The sequence below is a fragment of the Sceloporus occidentalis genome, unplaced genomic scaffold, assembly GCF_023333645.1.
Source record: "Sceloporus occidentalis isolate IW3139 unplaced genomic scaffold, rSceOcc1.0.p SCAF_30, whole genome shotgun sequence".
In the NCBI taxonomy this organism is placed as follows: Eukaryota; Metazoa; Chordata; class Lepidosauria; order Squamata; family Phrynosomatidae; genus Sceloporus; species Sceloporus occidentalis.
The window spans coordinates 6,149,521-6,175,265 of record NW_028317010.1 but is presented as its reverse complement, the minus strand read 5'-3'; the positions used below and the strand labels follow the sequence as shown (position 1 = coordinate 6,175,265).

At 40.6% G+C, this 25,745-nt stretch overlaps 1 protein-coding gene across 1 annotated transcript; it reads left to right on the top strand.

The window, feature by feature from the left end:
• The first annotated feature begins 706 nt into the window (after positions 1–706).
• LOC149298978 (pleckstrin homology domain-containing family A member 1-like) lies at positions 707–16,095 on the top strand. The gene is made up of 11 exons (XM_089486918.1): positions 707–847; positions 1,818–1,874; positions 3,155–3,200; positions 5,576–5,673; positions 6,908–7,015; positions 7,498–7,635; positions 12,580–12,648; positions 12,769–12,833; positions 13,355–13,418; positions 13,824–13,913; positions 15,814–16,095. The coding sequence occupies exons 1-11, from the start codon at positions 707–709 to the stop codon at positions 16,093–16,095; spliced, it is 1,158 nt and encodes a 385-aa protein (XP_089343044.1).
• Positions 16,096–25,745: the final 9,650 nt, after the last annotated feature.

Below are 25,745 nucleotides of genomic sequence, written 5' to 3'. Positions count from 1 at the left end.
GTAGGCTGTTGGCAACAGAGAGATAGAAATGAAGTCCCTGTCCTTGCAAATCATACTTGGTTTAATTATTTTTTACTTACAAAGAAGGGCTCTTTTTATTTTATTGATCTGCCACTCGGTGAACTACCAATACTAAATAAAAACTAAGCTAAATAAAGGTTAAGATTGTGCTACGTGTTCTGCAGACTGCTGGACTGAAACTCTTACCACCTGCCTGAAAGCCAATACCTTAGGAGTCCCCCATCAATTGTTTGGGATGCCTTAAGCTTTAGGGGAAAAAAAGTGAAAATGTATGTAAAATAGCTTTCATGGCAAGGATAGGATCAAATACAGAGATATGAAACGGCGGTTGTGAAGGATAAGTAAGTAAACCGGGTCTCTAGTTTACAGTATGTTTTGTTTGAGTCTTGTTGGATTGTCTAATCTTTATACAATCGGCCGTTTCTAGAACCCTTAAACACTCCCCTGTTGCTGACCAGCAAGCACAAGTGTTGCCTTGAATTGGTTAGAGGGCTGATGTGTTCACCTTCGATTGTAACCCATGAATTGGAGTATTTAGAATACTGTTCACCCATGCCTACCTCGAGAAACTTCTACTTTCTCTATTGGCTGAGATTGATGGAAGGCATGGGGAGAAGTTCTCATTACTGAGTGGAACACTAAATACGTCTCCTTCTTTTCTACAGGGTAATGTTCCAGTCCAGACATGCCTTACGTGGATCGTCAGAATCGTATTTGTGGCTTCCTGGACATCGAGGAGCATGAAAACAGTGGCAAGTTTCTGCGCAGATATTTCATCCTAGACACTAGTCAGAATAGTCTGCTCTGGTACATGGACAATCCCCAGGTGAGAGCAGGGTCATTTAAAATACACCATATTGTGGTACAAAGTTATGTTTCCCTGCCCAATGATACACTGCTTATCCTTCGAAGTTCTCAGAGCTCTGCAATGCTGCTTTGAGACCTCATGTAGGTCCCAAACTTCTGTAGCTTGTAGGGATCAAGTTTCCAACAGAATAACTCCCACAGAGAACTGCGGCACTCTGTCCCATCGCTAAATGCAAATGTAGTAACGTAACCTGCACTTTTTAAAGCAGTGTATGTGTACATATATAATATGTACAGTACACACACTCTTATGGGGGCCTGTCACATTCTGCCTTGGAGTGTCAGAGCTGGACAATTTAAATCTGAAGTATAATATACTGTGTCGGCTGTACCAGCTAGATATAGGTCTCCTTGGTGTGAATGAGCCAGTCCAAGGGGGCAGACATATCCCCAGTAACTGGCCCTCTGAGCAGCAGTGCACTGGGGAGACTTAACATCGAACAGAACATTTTGCCCTTGACCTGCTGCCCCAGGCCTAGTTGGCCTACCTTAATATTCACTTCTGTTCTGAAAAATTCCTCTTAATTACTGAAATAAGGAACTGACAAATTGATGCAATGTCCATAGTTCCCATTGCCATATGTCAAACGTTTTACTCTTAATTGAACAATCAATCAACAAGGGATGGTCAGCTGCTTGGATATACAATATCCTCGGAACTATACATTTGTAAATTTGTCATTGATTAGGTATCTCCCGATTTATAGGACTCATGCTTAAGTGGAAAAGCCCCACCTAAATTTCCCTATACCTGTAGGAGAGACTTTCTTTCAATAAGGTTTTTTGTGTGTATTTGTAAAGATATTCATGGTGTTTTGGATGGGAATGTAGATCAATGTGGTTCACTCTAGGAGGACTGGTATGTGAACCTAGTGATGGATTTAGTGTCTCCACACTTTGAAAATCTGATTTATTTATTTTTTCCCCAGAACCTCCCTGCTGGCTCCCCTTGCGTAGGTTCTCTGAAGCTGACGTACATTTCAAAGGTAAGAACCTCCTCAACTAAGAGAACAATCTAGGGATGCACCAAAAATGGCATTATCGTCAAAATGCCAAAATAATAATTAAAAAAAAAACAAAAAAAAAAACCCAGTGGAGTCGCGTGAATGTGTGTCACGTCACATGACCCTCCTTCCCCTGGGCGGGATAAGAGAAGTTGTTCGCACAGAGTGTGAGCAACGCAGAGGAAGCAGCAGCCCCTGCAGAAGTCTGCGGGCGGCACTGAGATCTGCAGTTCAGGCAAGGGGGTGGGGGAGGATGTATGAAGTGATTGAGGGAATGAATGAGTAAATTAATGTTTCTGAATGAGTAAATGAATGTGTGTGTGTGATAGCAGGGATGTAAGTGGGGAGGGGGGTAGAATGGCACAGGGAGGCTGTAAGTGATGTGCAGACCCCGTACTGCTGGCAGCATCAATACGCAAGGGGGGCAGCTAGCCAGGTTTCAGCATGTATTGGCTGCTTGTGCATGATAGGAGTGTGATTGCTATATTTAATATATAGGATTGCTTACAGCAGTCACACTCCTATCATGCCCAGGCATACTCAGATTCTAGCATGTACTGGCTGACTTGACATGATAGGAGTTGGATTGCTGTTAACAATTATATATATATATATATATATATATATATATAATATTAATATTGTTACTGAATTTTTTGTCCAATTTTGGTGTGTTAACCACACAAAAAAAAACAAAAAAACCTGTGGTTTATTTTTAACGGCGGGGGGTCATTTTCTGTTTTGGCCAAGTGAATCCAGAATTTTCATTTCGGCGCATTCCTAGAACAATCTCGTATGTGTGAAAGTGATTCGCATCCATTTGGTTTGTGACTACTCACGTCAGGTTGTGTCAGTAGCCATGTAGATCACCAGGTTATTGCCTACAGACTCTATGGCTGTATTAACTTTTTTAAATGGGCCCTGATTCACCTTCTAGTTAGCACTAGTCACTAGAGGATAATGTGGGAGAAAACAAAGAGGAATGAGCTCCTATACCGTTATCTCCTCGCAAAAAGTAGTTCCAGTCTGCCTAGTTAAAAACTCATTCCAGCTCATGTTAAAATAAATGGACACACTTTGAAAAGCTCGTTATTACCATTATTATTTTCATTATATTTATTTAATATAGATAGGACTGTTATGCTGTCAGAAATGCTGCTTTTAAATACATTGGGTTTTTTTGTTTTTATTTTTATTTATTATGTGTTTGATCATATTGTTCACCAGCATGTGTCAACTGCTCAATTAATATTTCTCTGTAGGTCAGCGATGCCACTAAGCTTCGACCAAAGGCTGAATACTGCTTTGGTGAGTAAGTGGGTTGAATTCTGAAGGTGTTTCTAGTAACTTGCTGATTTGACACTTTCACACTTAAGGTGCTGTTTCTAGGAGAGTATGGCGAAAAAAAACCTACTATAATATAGTATTGCTTTTTTTTTTTTTTTTTTTTTAAATAACATACTGTTTTGCTGTATTTTCTTGTTGAAAACATTTCATCAGGGCCTCTTAATCGTGTCTGTCTGCTCAACTCAGCCTGCCCATCTCTGACAACACATAAGGGGCGTTTGCACACACAGTTATCTATTACACACAAAACACCTCACTCCCTCACCTATCGCACACCAATATCCGTCATGCGTAATAACTCGCTCCCCATTTCTGGCAATCCCTGTGTATTAGGATCTGTAAAGCTTTGCTATTTCATATGGATGAGCATGCAGCGGCAGGTGGGAGTGGCCGTGGTGTGATGTAATACATAGGGGACGGCTCTGGATGAATGACAGGACTCTGTTTCTAGGCTACTGTAGTATTCCAATAAACTTCTAATCACTGTTTTTAAGTGACAGGGAGCATCACGGAGAAAAATAAAATGATAGACAGGTTTCTTCTCGCTACACAATGCACCACTTTTAAGAGGTCCCATAATTGGGCAAGCACCTTTAAGGGATCAGGGCTGGTCATACCCCGGTGTTCGGGTAGCCATGGTTCCTGATGTTTAATGGCTGACTCTTAGCTTTCTGTTATATGCTCTATTCATCTCTGTGCTTGGTTCCTAATAATTCCGGTATGCTGCATAGTTTTTTCCAGCTGTCAACTTAATCACTGCAGAGAAACAGGATTATTGATGGCACCGAAAAAAAAGTAAAAATAATGAAAATAACTCTTTATTTTTGAAAGCAAAATGAAAGTATTAAAAAGTAGTTTTACCTGTATGGTTTTGCGGTACCAAAACGTGGAACAATATGGTCTCACACTTATCTACATTATCTGTATACATAGCACCGTCATATTCTGTGGCTCTGTATGATTATACAGGTCCGTACTTTCAGATTGTAGAGCTACTTTTTTTTCTTTCTTCTCTCCACAAGACAAACCAGAGAATAGTCAATGCATCCCGTATTTAGTTTACTCCCTTCGTTTCCTGCCTTGGCAGTGAAGCGGTTAAATAAGAGTCCATTGGGAGCTGAGCTTTCCAGCTGGGACCTGGAAAGCCTGCAAAGTTTTCTTTGGATAAAGTCCTGCGTTTGGAAGGCCTGAGCTGGCTCATATACTCCAACGCGGTTATTTTGGGAGTTCCTCTATTAAGTGATGTCACTTAGAGGCTGCCTTTACTTGGTAGCGTTTTAAGTATTTTCTAAACAGCCTTTTTTAGTGAATGGGTTATAACCGCCATACCTGTCCCTGATTTCCAGTAGAGATCGTTTCTTCAGACAATGGTGCGCTGCTGGCCCGGTGGAGAACATCTATTTTAAGTCTGGCTTTCCTGTACAGATATGCCTCTTTCCTATTTGACTTCCGGACTTCCGTCGAATCTTAACTTCTTCTCTTCACAGTTAAGCTTTTTATATCCTACCGTGACTGGGCTGCGCAATCAAGGATTTCATCATTCTATAAAAACAAACTTCTAAATCAATTCAATTGTAGTATGTGGCAGCTAACAGGTTAAATTCATTGATGACATAAGACAGAGAATGGGAATACCATTTTTTTTTTTATTTCAACTGCTCAGTGGTTTGTTACGTATTTTCAAAAATATATATTTTTTAACCTTTTTTTTTCTATTTTTTTTTTACTCCAAGTGGCACTAAACATTGTGCAAAAGCTTTGTGAAAGAATTTGCGTGGGCTCGAGATGTCTTTCTGCAGGGCAGATCCCAACCTGTCCTTTGGATTCCTGCTGTCCAAGGCTTGGATTGCATTCTCTGCATGCCTTCATGGGTGTTTATCTTCTCTAGCTGGTTAACTACCTGCCTTTAATACAAATAAATAAATGCTAGGGAGATTTTGCCTCTCGGAGTACATATTAAATATGGGATGTATAATTAATGTGCATTATATTTTAGATACTTTGCAATCGTTGCAACTTTTTAGTGGATAATTTATATTCCGTGCTGCTAATTTTATGCATCATTTGAGTATTGGGGTCTTGCTGACCTGAGCTCATTCCAGACGAGATTATAGATGAGAATCCTAGAGTTGCAGGCACACAATGCTTCAAGAAAAGTAAGAGGAGAAACCATTTCTGCACAGAAATTGGACTTCAACTCCCATCATCTTCAGTCACCTGATGCATGTTCCATTTAAATTCATCTTGCTTTGTATGTCACACTTTGTTTTGCATGATACGTGTTCTGCATGTATATAAAAATGTCTATTAACAGAACATTGTGTTTTCTCTCCTAGTAATGAATGCAGGCATGAGAAAATACTTTCTCCAAGCTAATGACCAGCAGGACTTAGTAGAATGGGTCAACGTACTCAACAAGGCTACCAAAATTACAGTGAGTGTCCCGTCCACTGCTCGCACTCCCGGAGAGCTCGCCTTCATACGTATGCTGGCCGCGGGGTGGGAACGGCAGTGGTAGTTCTTTACAAAAAGTTATCACGTAAAGTTTTAAGTGGTATAAGCACCATAGCAGCTATCCCTGGTAACGACCGTTCCACTGGTTAATGTAAGACCACTTTTAAACTTTGCCCCAGAATATATGTTTGAAAATTGGTTAATATACAGTGGGGAGGATCTTATAGCGACATATCTATGTATTATGTTCTCCTTTCGTATACAGTCAACATCTGGCTAATGTTTGCATTTTTTGATACAAGGCATTGAAAATACTGTATGCTATTTTTCATGATAAAGACGATATGGCAAGGGAATTAAAACAAATACATTTTTTTTAAAACAGTAATGTTTTTTTATGTTAATAAAAACACCTTTTGATTGGAGAACATAGTTTATGCTATTCCTGAAAACAGTAGCTCCAGGGTTGTTTCAACCCCAAACCAATAAGGGTCTTCATCTGATGTTGCTGCAGTACTGGACTCTGTATTTTATATATCTCAGAGTTTGAGATGGGAAGTGATGCTGTTGAAAGCCCCGGTCCGTAGGAGGCTAGTGTTTCCTGGCAGAAGCCGTTTTTTGTCCCACGCGCATGTTATTGGACGTAGGATAGCTTTATTTATTTTTTTGTGAAAGCTCCATGGAGCTGTGCAGACACGTTTAAACCTACCCACAGAGAAAAGCGAAACGGAATAATCAGAAGGAACTCGTGTGGCCCTTCGCACCTCCCTGTGCTATAATTGCATGCAAAGGGGGATATGAACTAAGTGGTGAAATGCTGGAGCTTAATTTGCTGAGATGATACAATTCTATTTACATACAGCCGGCGTATCAGTAGACTCTCAATGGTGAGCACTTTGCGCTTTCTGGCATGTAAAACTCCTCGCTGAGGGTTGTATGTATGGAGTTCATGCTGTATTTCAGTTTACCTCTTCTTTGATGAATAAAAATGAACAGCATTCTGCAATGCAGTCAGACAGTCTGTGGCTTTTCCGGAGGTTGATGCGCCAGAATTTCCATTGATATCCGGCATGACAAAGCTTTAAGAATTATAGCTCCAGAAAGTATAAGCTTGGCTCCCAGGTTCTCATTCTGGAAAAAGACAATGGCTTTATTCCAATTCACCGACAGATTGGAAACGATCCATAATTTACTAATGATGCCTCTTTCCCTAGGTACCAAAATCCTGTGAACCTCAGTGTCCTACTGATACCATGAACAACCAGCAGATATCTTATCGAACTGATATTGTTGGAGGTGTTCCAATAATCACTCCAACTCAGGTGAGTGCATCGACCTGTTTAGTGTTAATTGAAATGGTTTTCAGATGTTATGCATGAATTGTAGAGAGGTTTCTGCTTCATGTAGCCACTGTCTGTGATTGTCCTGTTTTTCCGGCCAGTCGGTATACCGATATGCTCTGCTACTGGTCATTTCTGGGTGGAGGGGATTTGTGAATCTAAGAATAAATCTATTTTCACAACCTTTTTGAAGGGTTCATCTTATTTACGGTTTGTGTAGTTTTTTTGTCATATAGGATTTGCTAATAATTGCTTTAACACTTCTCATTTAACTCCTTCCTCCAGCTCCTACAAAGAAGGAAACATACTTAAGTACACTTCCTGCCTGCGCACATTGTACAGGAAGTTGGGGGACTAGAGTATCCCTTTAAGCATTTGGGGGGGGGGGCGGAGGTACTTTGGGAAGTAAATACATTCTTTGATATTTTTTGGTAGGAGGGTAACCTTTTTACTCTTCCCTGCAGCAAGAACTCAGCGAGTGTGCCAACACTGGTGACAGAGGCAACCTGAAGCGTTCTCAAAGCCAACTCCCATCATCCCCAGCACGCATTTCAGAGAGCAGCATAATAAAGGCCGGATACTGCGTGAAACAAGGGGCTGTGGTAAGAAATGAAAAGCACTGGATGTCGGCCCGTTATGTTATACGGTGTGGGCTGCACAAGTGTCAGACAACCGCAGCTAGTCACTCTAAATCATTAACTGAATGTAGATGTCGGTTCCACCCACTCTAAGTTCATAATGCTATTGAGATCAAACAATCTGCAGACTGTACAAAAGGGATAGAAATCCTTGTTACATAGTTACGTAGGCTGAAAAAAGACATGCGTCCATCAGCCTTTCCTATATCTGTTAATTTGTTGCTGTTGATCCAAAAGAAGGCAAAAACCCCCAGTTTGGCTCTGTCCAATTTTGCACTAACCCAAAATGGCAGTCAGATTTCTCCTTGGATCAAAAAGCCGTTTCCCCATAATTAAAGATTATATCCCTGAATATTATGTTTTTCCAGGTATCCATCCAGTTGCAGTTTAAACGTCTGTACAGACTCCGATAAAACTACCTCTGCAGCAATCTTCCCTCTAATTTTTCTTGGGTGATGTGCGCAGAAAATTTCTGTTGTGCAAAATTTTTCCCAGACCCAAAATTGTGTGCGCACAATATGCTTCTACAGTCCATATAAAGTTGGTGGAGATGAAAAAAAAAAAAATCACATTGCAAGGGGGTGGAGCTATATATTTCCAACCCTTTTGACTCCATGGTCTATTCTAAAGGTGAAATTCTCACTGCAAAAATTAATTATGAGCGAATCATGAGCGGGGGCTCCGGGCTGCATAAAGGATCTATATATATATATATATATATATATATATATATATATATATATATATATATATATATATATAATTTTTTTTATTGGGAAAAACTGCATACCATTGACAGGGGTACAGCATAACACCTATCACTATATACTGAGGCACACATTGACTGGGGTACAGCATATCACTATATACTGAGGCACACATTGACTGGCCTACCGCTTCAGTGTCTGGCTTAGTATATAGGGATGCACCGAAATGAAAATTCTGGACCGAAAATTCAGCAATCACTTCATTAAAAATAACACACCAAAATTGGACAAAAACCCCCAACAACAATATTATATATAGATATATATAGATATATATATATATATATATATATATATATATATATAATTGCTAACAGCAGTCACACTCCTATCATGCCCAGGCCGCCAGTACATGCTGAACCTGGGCATCATATTAATGTGATTACAGCCTCCCTATGCCATGCTATCCCCCCCCCCCTTACACATCCATGCTATCACACACTCATTCACAAACATTCAGCATAAACTACAGCATAACACCCATCACTCTCACACACTTACTAATCCACTCTCACTTAATGTTTTCCTACCTTTCCTCTGTTAGTTACTTTTCCTCCTCCTCTTCGTTCTTCCTCTTGACTCTTCTTCTTCTTCTTCTTCTTCTTCTTCTGTGTCCTGTCCTTCCGGTGCAGTAAAGAAGGTGGGCGTGGCTTCAGTGCTGTGTGCCGCGCGCATAGCAAGGGAGCAGGATCGGAGGTCTGTATTAACAGACCTCCCGCTCCCTTGATTGATTTTAAGCCGGTCGGGGTGAGATTTTTGATCTCCCCAACCGAGCTTGCTCCTCCAGCGGCGGACATTATCTGGAGGAGTCCCAGCGTCACCCTGGACGGACTGCCCGCTCCCCGTTAGGTACTGTGCGCACAATGTTAGGACGTGTGCGCTCCCTCCAAAAGTTATGTGCGCGCGCACAAGCGCACAGCTTAGAGGGAATACTGCTCTGCAGGCACAGAATTCCACATCCTTATTGTCCTTACTGTAAAAAACCCTTTCCTCTGCCTTAGACTTAATCTCCTTTCTTCCAGTCTGAACGCATGACCACGTGTCCTATGCATAGTCCTGTTTATGAACAGATTGCCACACAATGGTTTGTATTGGCCCAGAATATATTTATATAATGCTATCATATCCCCTCTGAGGTGCCGTTTTTCTAAACTAAACAGAATTACATTTGTTAACCTTTCTTCGTAATTATAGTGCTCCATTCCTTTTATTAATTTTGTAGCCCGTCTCTGCACCCTTTCTAGTACTATAATATCCTTCTTTAGAATAGGTGCCCAAAATTACACAGCATATTCAAGGTGCGGCCTTACCATTGATTTATACAAAGGCAAAATTATATTTTTATCCCGCAAATTGATGCCCCTTTTTATACACGACAATACCTTACTGGCCTTAGCAACTGCTGACTGACATTGCACATTGTTGCCTAGTTTGTCTATAACAATTCCCAAATCCTTCTCTTTGTCGTTACCCCTAATTCACTACCATTTAGGGTGTAGGTTGCTTGTGCATAACTTTGCATTTATCTACATTAAATTTCATCTGCCATTTGTGTGCCCAGTCTATCTAGATCCCTCTGCAGCACTGTAATATCCTGCTCGCACTGTATTACTATACCTAGTTTAGTGTCATCTGCAAACACGGAAACATGACTTTCAACGCCTATTGCCAGGTCATTTATAAATATGTTGAATAAAATTGGTCCCAGAACAGAACCCCGAGGGACACCACTTACCACTTTTGACCAGCTTGAAAATTTACCATTTATAACAACTCTCTGTACTCTATCACTAAGCCAATGTTCTACCCAAGAACAAGAATTTGCACTTAGACCAACTTCCTTCAGTTTGAATACTAACCTATTGTATGGAACCGTGTCAAACGCCTTGGCAAAATCCAAGTAGATTACATCCACTGCAACCCCCTGATCTACACTTCTACTTACTTCTTCATAGAATGCAATTACATTAGTTTGACAGGACCTATGTTTCATAAAACCATGCTGATTTTTGCTAATAATACGGTTCTTCCCAAGGAATTCTTGAATATTATCCCTAAACATCCCTTCAAATACTTTCCCAGCCACGGAAGTTAAGCTCACAGGTCTATAATTTCCTGGCACAGAGTTTGAACCCTTTTTGAAAATAGGAACCACATCTGCCTTCCTCCAATCCTCTGGTACAATTCCGGAAAGAAAAGAATCCCGAAAGATTAGAAACAGAGGTTCACTTATTTCCTGACTCAGCTCCTTAAGTACTAGCGGGTGAATACCGTCAGGCCCCGGAGCTTTGTTGACATTAACTTTATTTAGTTGCTGCAGCACCTTGTCCTGAGCCATCCAATCACAGTCTGACTGCAGATTTTTTTTTCAGTAGACCTATGTATATCCATTGCCATAGGTTCCTCCTTCATATATACTGAGGAAAAGTAGTTATTTAAAGTTTTCTGCTTTTTCCTGGTCCTCCTTAACCAAGACTCCCATCTCTGTTTTTAATGAACCAATGTTTTAATTTTTTGGGGTTTTTTTTTTTGAATTTATGTACTTAAAGAATTTTTTGGGGGTTAGTTTTGCTCTCTTTGGCTATCACTCTCTCATTTTATAGTTTAGCCCATCTAATCACCTTTTTGCATGCTTTATTGGCTTCCTTATATCTTATGTAGGATGCCTCTGATTCGTCTGATTTAAATGCTGTAAAAGCCATTTTCTTATTTTTAATTTTCTGCTTAACGTCCCCACTAAGCCACATCGGTTTCAATTTGTTTCTTTTATATTTGTTTCCTAGTGGTACATACTAAGAAGTGTACCCTGCTAATATTTGTTTGAAAATACTCCATTTTTCCTCTGTTTTTTTTATCCCTGAAGAGTTTATGCCATTCAATAAGTTGTAAATCTGCCCTTATCTTATTGAAATCGGCCTTCTTAAAATTATACGTTTAAGTATTCCCCATGGACAATTTCTTTTTTGAGTTTATTTCAAAAGAGACCATATTGTGATCACAATTACCCAAGTGCTCCCCCACTTGAATGTTAGACAAAAGATCAGCATTGTTATCACCAGATCCAGACAAGAATCCTTTCTAGTTGGTGCTCGTACCAGTTGTGACATGAAGGCGTCATTTAACAGGTTCAAAAACCTGAATCCCCTTGCAGAACTACTAGTCCCTCTATCCCAATTTATATCCGGGTAATTAAAATCTCCAATAATTAACGTGTTACCCAGATGTGTAGCTTTCTCAATTTGCTCTAACAGCTGCTCTTCCTCATCATTATTAACATTAGGTGGTTTATAACATATCCCAACCAGTAGTTAATTTCCTTTTTTTTGCCCCAAGTTGATATCTACCCATAAAGCTTCCACATTTCCCTTGTCGCATTCAAGATGCTTAATATTTGACTTTGTCATTGGTACCGATATGGACCATGACAGCCCCTCCCAATAATCCATCCACTCTGTCAGCAACATGCCGGACCCGAGCACCCGGGAGACGGCAAACTGTCCGGTTGAGCCTATCAGAGCGGCAGATTACCCTATCTACTCTCTTAATAATAGAGTCCCCTACCACCACAACCTGTCTAGCCTTTCTTACACTCTCAACCCCACTCATACTAGAGGGGGTAGTTACTAAAGCTGGAAATAGCCAGAGATGCTGTTTAACCTCAAGAAGAGCTTGTTTAGCCCTGCCCATTGCATAGTTAAATTGGTGAGAAGGCTTGAAAGTCACCTCGCTGGCTTGTGCCAGACTGGCCCAGCCTTTGCAGTAAGAGCTTGCCAGATCTGGCCCTTCCATAGAGCGTAGTGACGGCAAGCTCACTGTTTAGTGAGTAAGTCTCTCGATGAAAGCGTACTCTTACAAAATAGCTGGTAACCATCTGACTAATGTAGAATTTGGTTTGTTAGAGCCAATTAGCAACATTTAAGCTTCAGTGCTTTGTTTTAATGTATACGTATAAAGACCTACAGCCACTGCATCGACATAAGACGATTAAGATTGAGGGTGCACACAAATCAAATGTCGTTTCTAAAAGTGGTACCCCAGTGAAAAATTATCTCCTTTGACACCCTATAGTTTTCTCTACCTCAGTGTGGCATTGCTATTATGTGACTTGATGTACTTTCTTAACGTTCTTCTTTCTTTATAGATGAAGAACTGGAAAAGGCGATATTTTCTTCTAGATGATAACACAATAGGCTATTTTAAATCCGAGATGGTAAGGAATATGTTTTTTACATTTGTCACAATCCCAGATCTTATTGCCACTTACGAGCTTTTTCTATTTTAAGAAATACCCTGATTTTATACAGTGTTTTTACATGCTGTGTCTTCCTAGGAAAGAGATCCTCTGCGACTGATCCAGCTGAGAGAGGTCCAAAAGGTGCAGGAGTGCAAGCAGAGGTAATATGTTTGTGAGCGGTATCTATTTTAATGTCTGCAACATGGTTTGATCATTGAACATGGCTCTACATTGGGTTCAGTCAATTTTCTTGTGGTTCTATACATTATATAAGCCCGTGTAATTGTTTACTTATTACAATGTATATGCATTTAAACCAACCTCACAGCTATACTGTTAGAATAGGTATTTTAAAGTCTTAGAACTACCTATAACTTGTTGGTTTGGAGTCATTTAGTTTAAAGTAATTAACATAGCCTTAATATTTTTGCTTAAAAAAAAAAAAAAAGTTATTTCAGGGTTCCGCTTAAAGAAAACATTGATCTCCTTCCCAATAACAATTCTTTCGTCATGTAAATGTTTGGAGGGACGGCATCTTTGTCTTACCTACTCATAGAATTTTGAAATATTTGAGAGGTATATTGTCCAAAAGTGGGAAGTTTTAAGGGGAAAAAAGACAGATTTGTGGTATTTTTTTTATTTTTTTTAATCTAACCTAATCTTATTTATTTTTACTTTGTAGCGATATCATGATGAGGGACAATCTGTTTGAAATTGTAACGTCATCTCGAACATTTTACGTACAGGTATCAGTTTGTTTTGAATGTGGTTTGAATGTAGGTGTTTGAAAAAGATGCTGCCCTGTACCACCGGTATTTTTATGTCATTACGAGTGGGGATCCAGCAGCATCTCAATGCTTGAGGCTTTTCCACGATTCTGTGGTTTCTTTTTAAAATGCTCTGTCCAGGCATATTGCCATATTTTACATTCAAAGGTGGAGTATAAAGGGCCCTGCTCACAAAAACATTATTTATCAGCATAACATGGAAAAAGTATTGATCACTAGAATATTAGCAAACTGTACATACTCAACTGCCATGCTATCCTGATTTTATATTTGATATCATGTTTGCATGCAGACATTACAATCACCATGGCAGATGATGTTTCCTAAATGTTTGGGGTTTTTAACGCCTGTTCTTCGTCACAGGCTGACAGCCCCGAGGAAATGCACAGCTGGATTCGTGCCATAAATGGTGCAATTGTGGCACAGCGTGGACCCGCTAGATCTGCAGCCTCTGTAGGTATCTTTCTTTTTTTTATTGTGGTACGGTCCTTTCAATACTGAAGAGGATCGCTAAGCCTTAACGGCAGAATGCAGTGTGGAGAGGACACATGCTCTCTTAGCTCGACAAAGGGGTTCTGCTAAAACCCAACACTTTTCCCTAATCTAAGTGGGGCAGTCGTGTGTACCATTTATGCGCAACAGACATTTATTTTGACTCCGATGCCTACTTTGTTGACTTTTCTAATTCCATTTCTTTGTTGTTTGAGTCAGCAAATGAGACGTGTGTCTCGTGTAATCCCCCCAGCTGTCTCTGCTGAAAGTAGGGCCATACATCAGTAGGATTCTTGCAAATGGCTAGCAGAACTCCAATTCAAGTCGAAATTATAGTGAGCAGCGGCAGCAGCAGCCAATCAGATGTATGCTCTCTGAACATTGATGTTTTTCTAGCGTATATGATTGGTTATTGCTTTAGTGGCGTGAGTGGGGGTGAGATTGAGCATGTGCAAGAAGTGTACATACCAATGCTTCCTGGTTTCAGGGGAGGACTTTTGCTTTGTTCCTATTTGCATGCAGTGAATTGTATCTCAGTCTGCACCAAATGCATTCAACAATTAAAATGCGATTTTAGGGACAAATGCATTTTATCTAAAAGGGCATCTCTCCGTACTGTGCTATGTATAACATTTTTTTAATTATTTATTGTGTTTTTATGATTGCGCCCTCAGAGGAAACCATAAAAGGACTGGTCTCCAAAGGTCTATTTACTTAACATACCAGAGTTCAGTTAATGGGTTGTCTCAGTGGAACAGCAGCTTTAACCTCGACATCTTGCCTTTTGATGTTAGTTGTAGGTGTATACTTTTCACATCAGCTTTATATGAAATATTGTGGGGTATTTTTAGCACTTTTATTTTTTTGTTATCTATCGTTTGCTCCCCTCCATTTGTTTTACCTGCCCTCTTTAAGGTATGTCTAACTTCCAGCCCGCCCTGTCTCCCCACAGATGCGACAGGTCAGACGCCTTTCGAACCCCTGTATTCCGAGGTACAGGCAGCAGAGCATGTCCACGTTACTGACCATTTGCTGCCTCCCCTACCATGTAACCATACCCCACATTCATAGAATGACCATAAACACAAATAACTCATCAAGCCACCAGCGCAGTTCATGTGTATAATATTCTGATAGTTCCGCTTGCATGTTCCATGATTAGGTGTGACAAAGCATGCACCACCTCCATAACGATGAAGTCAATAAGATGCTTTCTATTAGATTTTTAACCTTTAATTATTTGGTTTTATGTTTCTGTTATAGCTTTCTTTAAGAGACTTCCTAAAAAAGTAAATTTTACGTGTTTTTCCCCTCCGCAACAGGATATGCTTCTTAGCTAAACACTTGGAAATGTAAGCCAAGTAGAGTGTAAGCTTGCGAGCAGGGCCCTCTTCACCTAATGTATCTGTTTGTCTGAGTCAGTTAGCCAGTTCTAGATTTCTTTCCCCTTTGAATGTATGTATCGTATATAAATGACATGTAACAATAGTACAACGACTGGATATCTGTATAGTTTTGGGGCAGTAAGCCGCCTTAGGGAAGGGCTTAGTGTCAGGTCACGCTGGGAATTGTAGTAGAATGTGTTTTGCCCAGCTGTATATCATTTACAGAGCCCTCTGGTAGTTTTAGGGCAATAGTTATTGCTCAGCTCAGCTGTGTGCTTATCTTAACCTGCTTGTTTAGCCTTAGCTCCCTGATAATTATTGGAGAGATTCACTCGTTTCATATCATAGGCAGCCATGCTTCTTTTTCTTCCTGCTGTTAATTCATTTCTTTTCTTGGCTTTTTTCGGCATGGCATTGATTACTAACTTGTTCTTGTTCACATTACTATGTCACTGATCACTCCCTATTCTCCGCAGGAGACCTCCACCCCATACTCCGAACACAGCTCATCCTTTCGCTCCTTCAATGTCCCTCACACAGCAGCCAGACTACAGCTCTCTGACCCAGGGCTACCCTATCGTGGGAGGGATGAATTTAACACCAAGACCCAGCCAGGACACACCAAGGTCCCGCTTATCTTTGCAGGAAACCAGACTGGCAAAGTGACCGGCTCTGCATCGGATGCCAAGTTGGGAGCTCAACTGGAACCTGCGATTGTGGATCTAGATGATGCCAGCCTGCCTGTCACTGATGTCTGAGTCTGTTCTGGTTTAAGTGCTTTAAATGAGTGGGATTACTGGCACAAAATGCAGCTTTACCGTCGGTTCCTAAGTATGTTATCGAGAGTTAAACGCCCCTCCATCTTTTGACATACCATGTACCCTCCAATAAATGAAAGGGGATTATCCTTCTGCAGGTTCATTGATGGAATTTGGTGGCTTGAACAAGCTGAAGAAAAAAACATTCCCAAGACAGTTGTCTTGAACATTATCCTCCTGTAGCCAGTCAGATATTTGACTAGGTTTTCCATTTGGTATGGAACCGTGACTCGGGTCACTAAATGTGAGCATGCCACACGTGGCATGGAGTGCCTTTGTTGCTCTTATAGAGGGTTATTTACAGAACTGTAGAATGCTGTAGTTGTGGCCTAGCCCCATCACGGCCTCACCACACCTGACACAGACATGTGAATAGGAATTTTAACAGCTTTTAACTGTCCGCTAGCTCGGTAATTTCCCAATCCTCTGGTCACTTAATATTTTCTAGAACCTTTTACCTATCTCTGCTGCTGAACAAAGATGAGAAGCAATAAGAAATCATTCTTAGAGGAGGAAATCCTGAAATTTGCCAACTAAAAAATGTCATAACAGGTGTTATTTGCACGTTTGCTGCCAGTGCCACAAGTGAGGGACTGAATAGCACTCATGGGAACTATTGTTTGAGTTTTACCCCCTCCTTTTTTTTCTTCTTCCTATTTGTACCTTCCAGGTGTCAAAGGTACCTCAGATCTTGTTTTGTGAAATTTTGTACTAGAACTTTGCTATCTCTGTGCCTCTTATGGCTCATGGTTAATGGGTTAAACCTGTGATTTTTCGTGAGCCAAATGCTGTCTCTGCACTTTTGTCTTGGTCTCAAGTGCCTGCTGATATATTTTTTTTGTGTGCCGTAAGACTGTTTTTTTTGTGAATTTTTGATAGTACCATGTTTGCTGTAACCTTGAGCTTCCCACAGATTGTTCCTGAAAGTGCCCGTTTTTTTGTAATGTTCTTTTGTAGGTGTTGGTGGTTGAATTATAATTTATAAAAGTCTGTTCCTTAAAGCGGGTGAGTAAGACACCCATTTGAAAAATAACTGATGTATCACTTGAAATAAACCTGTTCATTTTCGGTAATTCATTGTATTTTGTGTTTTTATTAAACGATTTCATAACACTGAAAGAACACAAATGATGGGCTACTTGAGTTTCAGTTTAGTTTTCATGTTTGCAAAGAAATTTGGAGGAGTTGAAGTTCATCAACCCACAAGGCATATACCGTGAATATTTGCCCAGGCTAGGAGCGGCCACAACTGTGTACTTGCGCACTGGTGAGAGTACCAGGCAGGAAAGGGACACTGCATGCGTCCTGCAGGGACACTGGCAGGGATCCTGCGTACTGCAGGTGGGCAACAAGACGGCAGCAGGACACATGGCCAGACAGAAGGTATAAATGCCAGGGTTCCCCCCCGAAACCAAACGAGCGCCCTACATAGATGTGAAGCACTGGATACAAGAGAATATTTTTATTTTCCTCATCTTTGCACCTCTCTAATATAACTTTGGTGTTTTGGTTGAGATTTTTAAAGATGTTATTAAACACCTTAGCGTGATCCGAGATTTTCTCAGTATAGACATTGCAATGGTTAATTATTGCCTCTTTTTATTTTTATTTTGTTGTAGGTAATCTTTTGCACCCTGTCCTTAATTTTCTCCTGTGGAGTTTGCATGCGCTAATACTTTAAAAGCAGCAACTGTTAAATTTATTGGGCTCTGAATGCTTAACACATGTACCTACTTTGAAACATTTTCTGGGCCTTAATATTTCAGATAGTGCCATGTGGAACAAATGTTTATCCAGTGCGTCTACAAACCCCACATTCACCATAATGTTACCTTTAAGAAAAAAATTATTTTTTCCCTTAAAGTACAACATAAGAACTTATTGTTAATACTTGGCACAGTCTGTGCAGCTATTTGTACTCAGTTCTGGTAAGAAAAAGCAAGAAATAAAACAAAATGCATTTGGGATAGAGCCAAAACAAATTAGAACATATAACCAAGTTAAATTACTTAAAATATGCTATTTATCCCTTTTAAGAACCTCATACGACCCAAGAATTCACTAAAATTAGTTTTGTTTCTCATGGAAAGTGCCCAAGAATGTAAGCATGTTTTCGGTGCATCAGTTTCCATGATATCATCAGACTTGAAGTTAAAATGGTGCTCTTTGTTAGAAATGTGATTTCCTTTGATATATGTTAGATGGTTTATGTATGTGTGGTTGTTAAGGGTTTCAATTACACTGTGTGCTCAGCTGCCATGATCAGGCCATTGGCACACTTAACCAGCAGGGTGGCAACGGGGTGGCCAGCAAAGTGTTTATTAATGTTTGGTTGTCTACCTCTGCTACTCGGCATTAAATTCAGACCTTGAAATATTGTTTTAAATGATTCCAGCTATTTTGAATTACTTGTATTTCTCCCTTGCTACATAGTTCTGCCTACATTAAGGGCAATAGGTGTATAAGAAAACACAGAGTCGTTTGGGCTTGCGGAACTGTGAGTTGAATTGAATGCCAGCTGTTACCACAAACCCCGATTCAGTCCATGGACTTTTTTGTTTGGACCACTAATAAGTCATCACACACATAAGTGTGCAGGTTATGGAAAGGGTTTGGCTGTACTGAAGTGGATTAAAAAAGTTTCTTCTAATGAGAAGGTGTCATCATTAGGAACTGTCTGGCTCTTTTTTGCCTTCCTAGAATCATCTTTATTACAGGCTTTTGGTTATTAGGTTTATTTAGTAAATAAGATCAGAATTGTAAACATGAATACAAAGACTATTTAGCTTTAAAGAAGACCAGATTCCATGAAAATCAACTACAAATTCATTAAATAATCTGTGCAAAATCTTTTATCTTTTGAAATGGTCCAGCACCCATGCACGTAGGGTTTTTTTTTTATATTAACAAAAACAATATAATTATGGAAAATTGTCCCAATTTAAAACATATATTTTGAAGAAAAAAAGCTAATGTCAGAGAAAAAATATTGCTCTATTTATCAAAGAAAATTGTTCTCTAGTTGGCGGTTCATTTCTAGCAGTTCCTTCCAGAAGTGCCTGTCTGAATTATTGAGAGGTCTCTTGTCTAGCAGAGAGTACACGCTGTTTGGAGGGATGAGTCCATCGGTGATGTTGCAACAGGATGGAACTGGTGATTCACTCTATCCTCACGCTGTGTACAAGACAGCAAAACCACAGCATTCACTTTAATCATCTTGGGTTCCTGGTGTTCTCCTGACCTTTGCAGAAATAAATCCTCAGCTGGCAACTAAGGAGGATTTATAGGCACCTCGGAGGAGAGGTCACCATGGAAAGCGCTCTTTGGCAAACAGAAAAATATTGTTGGGTTTTTGCATGTGTGTAGATTGATGTGTTCTTCCCCAAAGCATCTCTTCATACAGGATATATTCCATCTACCTCTTGGGCAGTACAAACAGTTCATGTATCAACTACTTTTCCCACCTATTTTGCCTCCTTCTGCCAGTCCTCTTGATAAATATAGTATAGAATAGGCCTGTGTAAAATCTGTCAGACGTTTGCCACAATTACCAGCTTAGTTTATCCTTTTACCGATCTTCTGCTGCCATCTACCTACAGATATGTAGTATCAAACCGTTTATAACACATAGCTTTTTGCAAATGACTATTGTTTCAAACAACCTTTTGGCAGATCGTAGGACTGGAAATGCCTGAGCTCTTCAGTGCAGGATAAGGATGAATGGCAGGCATGTCATAGAGATGTCCATATTGGCATAAGTGTGTTTTCGTTTTAATTTAACATTACATGTTTTATCTGGTTGGTGTGTTTGATACATTGTAGCATTGTACATATCTCTACTGCCTGAGGGGCCATCAACAACCTTGGCACATTAAAGGTAATCTCCAGCCCAATGTTCCTATTAAATGCATGTTGGGATCCATTTGTGCAAAGGGAGAAAGTAAAGGCAGTCACATGCATGCTGTTTGAACACACATGTTTTGATGACATGTGATTGGCGTTGCTCCCATTGAGCTCGTGCCAAAAACTTGCTTTCTGCTTACACTTGGTAGATGCAACCAGAGAAGTTAGATGAGACCCAAGTCTAATTGTCTATGTCTAGTAACTAAAGAATGCTTGCACCAATTCACATACAGTAAATGCATTGAAAACCATGCAAAAAATGGGCTCTAATTTGCATAAAAAGTGAAAAGAAACAATTCAGGGGATAAGACTGATTCTTTAATACTGCTAATTGACCAAAAACACATGGGTGTGATCCCCAGGGAAAGCAGCAATGGCTGAACACCTCTGTCTCCAGATTGTTCCAATCAATCAAACTAAATTATGTACGAAACTTTAGCAGCTTTTCATCACTTTACAAATGGAAAATATTTAAATGTTGCAGATCATCCAACTAATTTTAATATAAGACAAAGATAACCATTGTGTTTGACTGTTGGTGTGATGTTCTTATTGAATGGTGTGTGGCTTTATGCCAGATGTAATGGGACACGTCTTACAAAAAGTTCCATCAGTTCACAGAATATTATCCCAAAAGTCTTGGGGGGTCATAAAGATGTTTTTTTGGCAGCAGCGATTTTCGCCTTGCATCTCTCCCATGGATGCCATTTTTCCCCAGTGTCTTTCTTATTGTGGAATTGTGAGCACTCAGCATTACTGAGGCAAGTGAGGCCTCCAGTTCTTTACACGTTAGTCTGGGTTCTTTTTTGATCTGGATGAGTCGTCGATGCGCTCTTGGAGGAATTTTGGTAGCCGCCCATTCCCAGGAAGGTTCACCACTGTTCCAAGTTTTTGCCATTTGTAGATAATGGCTCAACTCATCGTTCACTGGAGTGCCAGAGGCTTAGAAATGGCTTTGTAACCCTTTCCAGACTGATATATGTCAATGACTTTGTTTGGCTTATCGTGTGCTGTTTTTTGAGACCTTTTAGCCTACAACATTTAACTGTGACAAATATGCAAAAATCTAAGAAATACTTTTCACAGCACTATATTATTATATAAGTTGGAATGTGAGCAGATACTTAAAGAAATATACCTACAAAAGCTGCCCACCAATTGTTTGCATGCTTCATCTATTTTACAACAATGTCAGTTTATTTTTTTTTCGTTAAAGAAATAAGACTAAATCCACCCCCCCACCCCACTTCAAAGCTGGTATTTGTATTTCTGACACAATTCATATTTTGATCATTGACCAGAAAATAGAGAAAAATAATGTAAAATAATGGGTATAATAACCCCCGCCTCTTAAGGACTCTTGAAAAATGGGTAACTTGTGAAATTGTGCGTATACATTTGTCGCAAGCTTTTTTTTGGGAACAAATATTCTAGAAGTGACACTTGTGTCTTAGAGTCAATGCCGAGGTCATATGAAAGCGAATGCGCTTGGTATGAAAGCAATCACCCTGAACCCTGTAGTTATGCCAAATCATAATGTACCTGGTATGCAACGAAAGGACGTCTGCGCAGTTACTGCATTGATCCGGCTTGTCATTGCTGCCCCGAAGGACGTTCGACCCCACGTGATGATAACCGACAAGCACGGTTCTGTTTGCTAGGATCAATAAATGTATACATTTAGAATGTACCCACATATCAATATACAGGATGACTTTCTCTCTTAGTTGTACGACATTAAAGTAAATATTTAAAATAAAATAGTGTTAGGAGTGCAATGAATACATAACGTTTTATTTTAATTCAGTTGAAACCTTTAATAGGAATACTCAACTACCCATTGATGCTCTGACACGGTACTGTGCTGAAAAGGCCACAGCTTGTGGGGAGTCCCATACAGAGTCCACATTTTGCTGAAAAGACGGCAAATTGCAGTATTATTTTCAGTAATACGCAGCCTCACGCAAGGGATGTCTGACATCATCAAAGGATGTCACCGCCTCGCTTGGTCATGAAGCCTGTACACACAGGAACCACAAAGCGGACAACACACAACACTAGGCATCCGAGCGCCTCCACAGCTATATCATATAGTACAGTATAGACGTTTAATTGAAAACAGGCAGATGTGGCTGCTTGTGATAGGAATGACAGTCCAAGACAATCCTCAAAATCTACCGACATTTGACCCTGGTTTGCTACTATAATAAAGCTTTCTTTTGTAAGCCTCTGCTTTTCCACAGCTGCTTCCCATGGTTTTCAGAAAGCGGTACCAGGCCGTGCATCGCATTTGCTACCCAAGGGCAGGGATGTGTTCAAACCCGCAGTCTGGCAGCCACTGACGTAGCCTATGCCAAGCGAGACGGAAAGCAGAGGAAGCAAGGCTTTAACTCGAGGGTATTGTGGGACAATGCGCTTATAAAACACACTGTATCATTATGCAACTCGGCCCACGGATAACAGGCGAGCCCACCATCTGCACCACGATCCGGGACAATAAATCAGAATGTTACGTAAAGCAGAAGCAATTTCTTCTGTTATACAACATAACATGCTGGGTTATGATTACTGGCGTGCAATCACATCTTATTCGCAAACATAACATACTGAACAGTTTAACTCATGTGAGGAAATCGTCTCCCGCTGCCGTTACTTCATGGAGCTAAAGTGTTAGTGCCTACTCTGCTACCTAATGATGTAAGCGCGGCCCGATATGACAGGCTGCGCCTTACATTTGTACGCTGTTTCATAAAGGACTATAGATACTATATTGTATTTTGTTATTAGATCAGTGCAATTGTTTTAGAGATATGTTTATTTTTGTGTTTTTTTTTTAAATGATATCTTTATTGTTTTTAATTTGTAAAAGCACACAATTCACAAAAGTAGAAAACGTATAGTAAGTTCTAGCGACAGTTATCAAAAACTAAGGAAATATACATTCCTCCGATACAAACTTTATGTACAACACAATACAGTACACAATAGTGTAATTGTGTGTGTGTGTGTGTGAGCATGAATGTGTAATTGTGTGTGTATGTGTGAGAGCATGAATGTGTAATTGTGTGTGTATGTGTGAGAGCATGAATGTGTAATTGTGTGTGTATGTGTGAGAGCATGGATGTGTAATTTGTAAGTTGTTTGGGGGAAACAATAACACAGAGCAGCTGTTGAAGTTGGGGGCCCCGGGGGCCTTTTTCCAGAACAAATAGGACTTTCTTTTGAAACCATGTTCATAAATGTAATATATGTTATTTTGTATGATTAAAATTAACTGAAAATGACAAACCAAATGAAAGAAACACAAATCACAGTTTGATACGTATATCAATTGAACACAGCTAGAGCCAATGGAAAAAAAGATGCTCAAAATATATTTACTTGGCCTGATTTGGAAACCCCCCTATATGCTTAGGACTCTATTTTGTCCGTTATAGGGCAAATATAACAAGTTGTGCGTCGCTAAATTTTCCCCCCAAATTTAGCATGATGGGACTTCAATAGTGGCCTCAGACCTCAAAACCACCCCATAAATAAATGAGACAGCCCAGGGTTATTTTGTGCGATTGGTGAATGAGGTGCTGTGGCAGGAGACATCAGTAATGATGTCCCCGGCAATAACTTAAATCCCCTTTGAATGTAATGCCACTCGGTTAGAGCGCTTTCACATTCAACTTGACAGCTCAGGGCCACTAATTTGGGGCCCAGCTGTCAGAGGGTCGACCAGGCGGCATTAATCAGCTTGATCCCTCGTTTACTGGCAGAGATTTAGCCAATCCAAAAAGGCCACGACGTAGGGGATACATCCTTGGTCCCCAAGGATCATTTTTGTGACATATTCTCTACATCCACGCTTGTGAAAATATATCTGTTTCACACTTTGGTAATTTTCAGTTTGGTTAAGTACACTTCTGCTACCTGCGACTTGGATGTGGTCTCACGTGACCTCCGTGCATGTTATGTGATACATATACTTAATGGAGTCTTTAGTATAAGTTAACACCCTTTATTTGGCCCATATAGAAAAAGATGTGAAGTTACATAAGCTTTCAGGACCTCAGCTAGAGGGTGCCAAGGAGGGTGCACAGCACCCAGGTGCCCCGGAAACAGAGGTGCCCAACAGCGACAGGGGAGTTGTGCATGTTGCATGCCAGATGGGAGAGGGGGAGAAGGGAAAGGGAGGAGAAGAGAGTGAGAAGGAGTTGGGAGGGACAAAAGGTAAGAGAGAAAGGAGAGGGGGAGTGGAGAAGAGAAAAAGTAAGAGAGAGCGAGAGGGAGAGAAGGAGAGGTGAGAGGGGAAAACATGGACAAGGGTGGTTGAAGGAGAGAGTGAAAGAGAGGGATAGGAAGAGCAAGAGAGGGTGAGCTGCTGCAAGCATGTGTATATGTATCCTTAAGTGTATGGTGTTAGTGTGTTTGTGTGAATGCATGGTAATAGTATGTGTTAGTTTATGTTGTTAGCATGAGGGTTTGTGTCTATGGTGTTAAAGGTGAGCCGAGCATTAGGGTCCCCTGGAAGAGGGACTGTGTGTATTTGTATGTAGTGTGTGTTAGCGCAAGTTTGCGTGTTACTGTGTGTGTTATTTTTGGGGTGAGGTCACCCCTGTCCTCAGTGGCCTCTTCTTCAGGTTTCCCAATAAAAGGCATTGACTTCAACTAAAGACTTTTCCTTTGGCCAATAGGGTTATAAGCATTATTCCTATCAGCATGTAGGCTACTTTATGTTGTGTTTTGTCCTGTAGGTTGTACTTTCTATGTACATATACAGCATTGTGCTGGGCAGTGTGCCCTGTGCTATACCCAACGAGTTAATAGAGCAGTGGGTTTTCTCCTGAGCTCTGTATACCCCGTGCTTTGGCTCTCTGCCCCCTTCTCTCTCGCACGGGATGCGGGGGTGGGGTAATGCTCACTTTGGGGCTTTTCCAGATAAAGAAGCTGATTCAGTGCGGGGCTCTGAGGACAGACAGCCCCGGTCAGCGCAGCAGCTCCCACCGGACACAAAGAGCTGCGATCCCGGAGAGAAGATCAGGGGCCTATCACCCACCTGGAGGCATCTGTCTCGGGAGGGAAATCTCCAGGCATCAGCCCGCTGGGAAGACCGGTCGCTCCGGTGTTCGCATCCTCTGTAAGTCACCGTTAGATCTGCCCCTGTCTTTACCCAAGAAATGCCCTAAGTGGGTATATTGTGCCCCCTTTTCACTGCATTTCCCCTGATAGTTGTATTAGCCCCACCTAACCCGGGGTATCCATTCCTCTCGGGGTATTTCGGGTTTCCTTTTGTCTGTATGTCGGGGGTTATATATATATATATTTCAGCGGCGATGACCGATTTCAAGGGATCAGACAGCCTTATTTGCCTTGGGTGCGATCTGTTGAACAGGGAGTATACGGGGATATACAGTATATGATGACAGTATACTCTATAACGGGAGATCCATCCCCTTTGGCTACATATTAATCGCTATTTGCGGAGCACTTACATTGTGTTCACTTTTCCAAATGAATTAATTTCTCATCGATGGGCTATTAGAATCTGGATGAAATAATTCACTCGGTATTCCCCGTGGTTATGATCGGCATGAAGGGTCATCATCTCCGGGTATTTGGAAGCTGATTTGTGTTGTCTGTCCCTTCTTAGGACTGATTACCCCGTTTAGGGTACATATCGGACTATCTGACCCCTGATC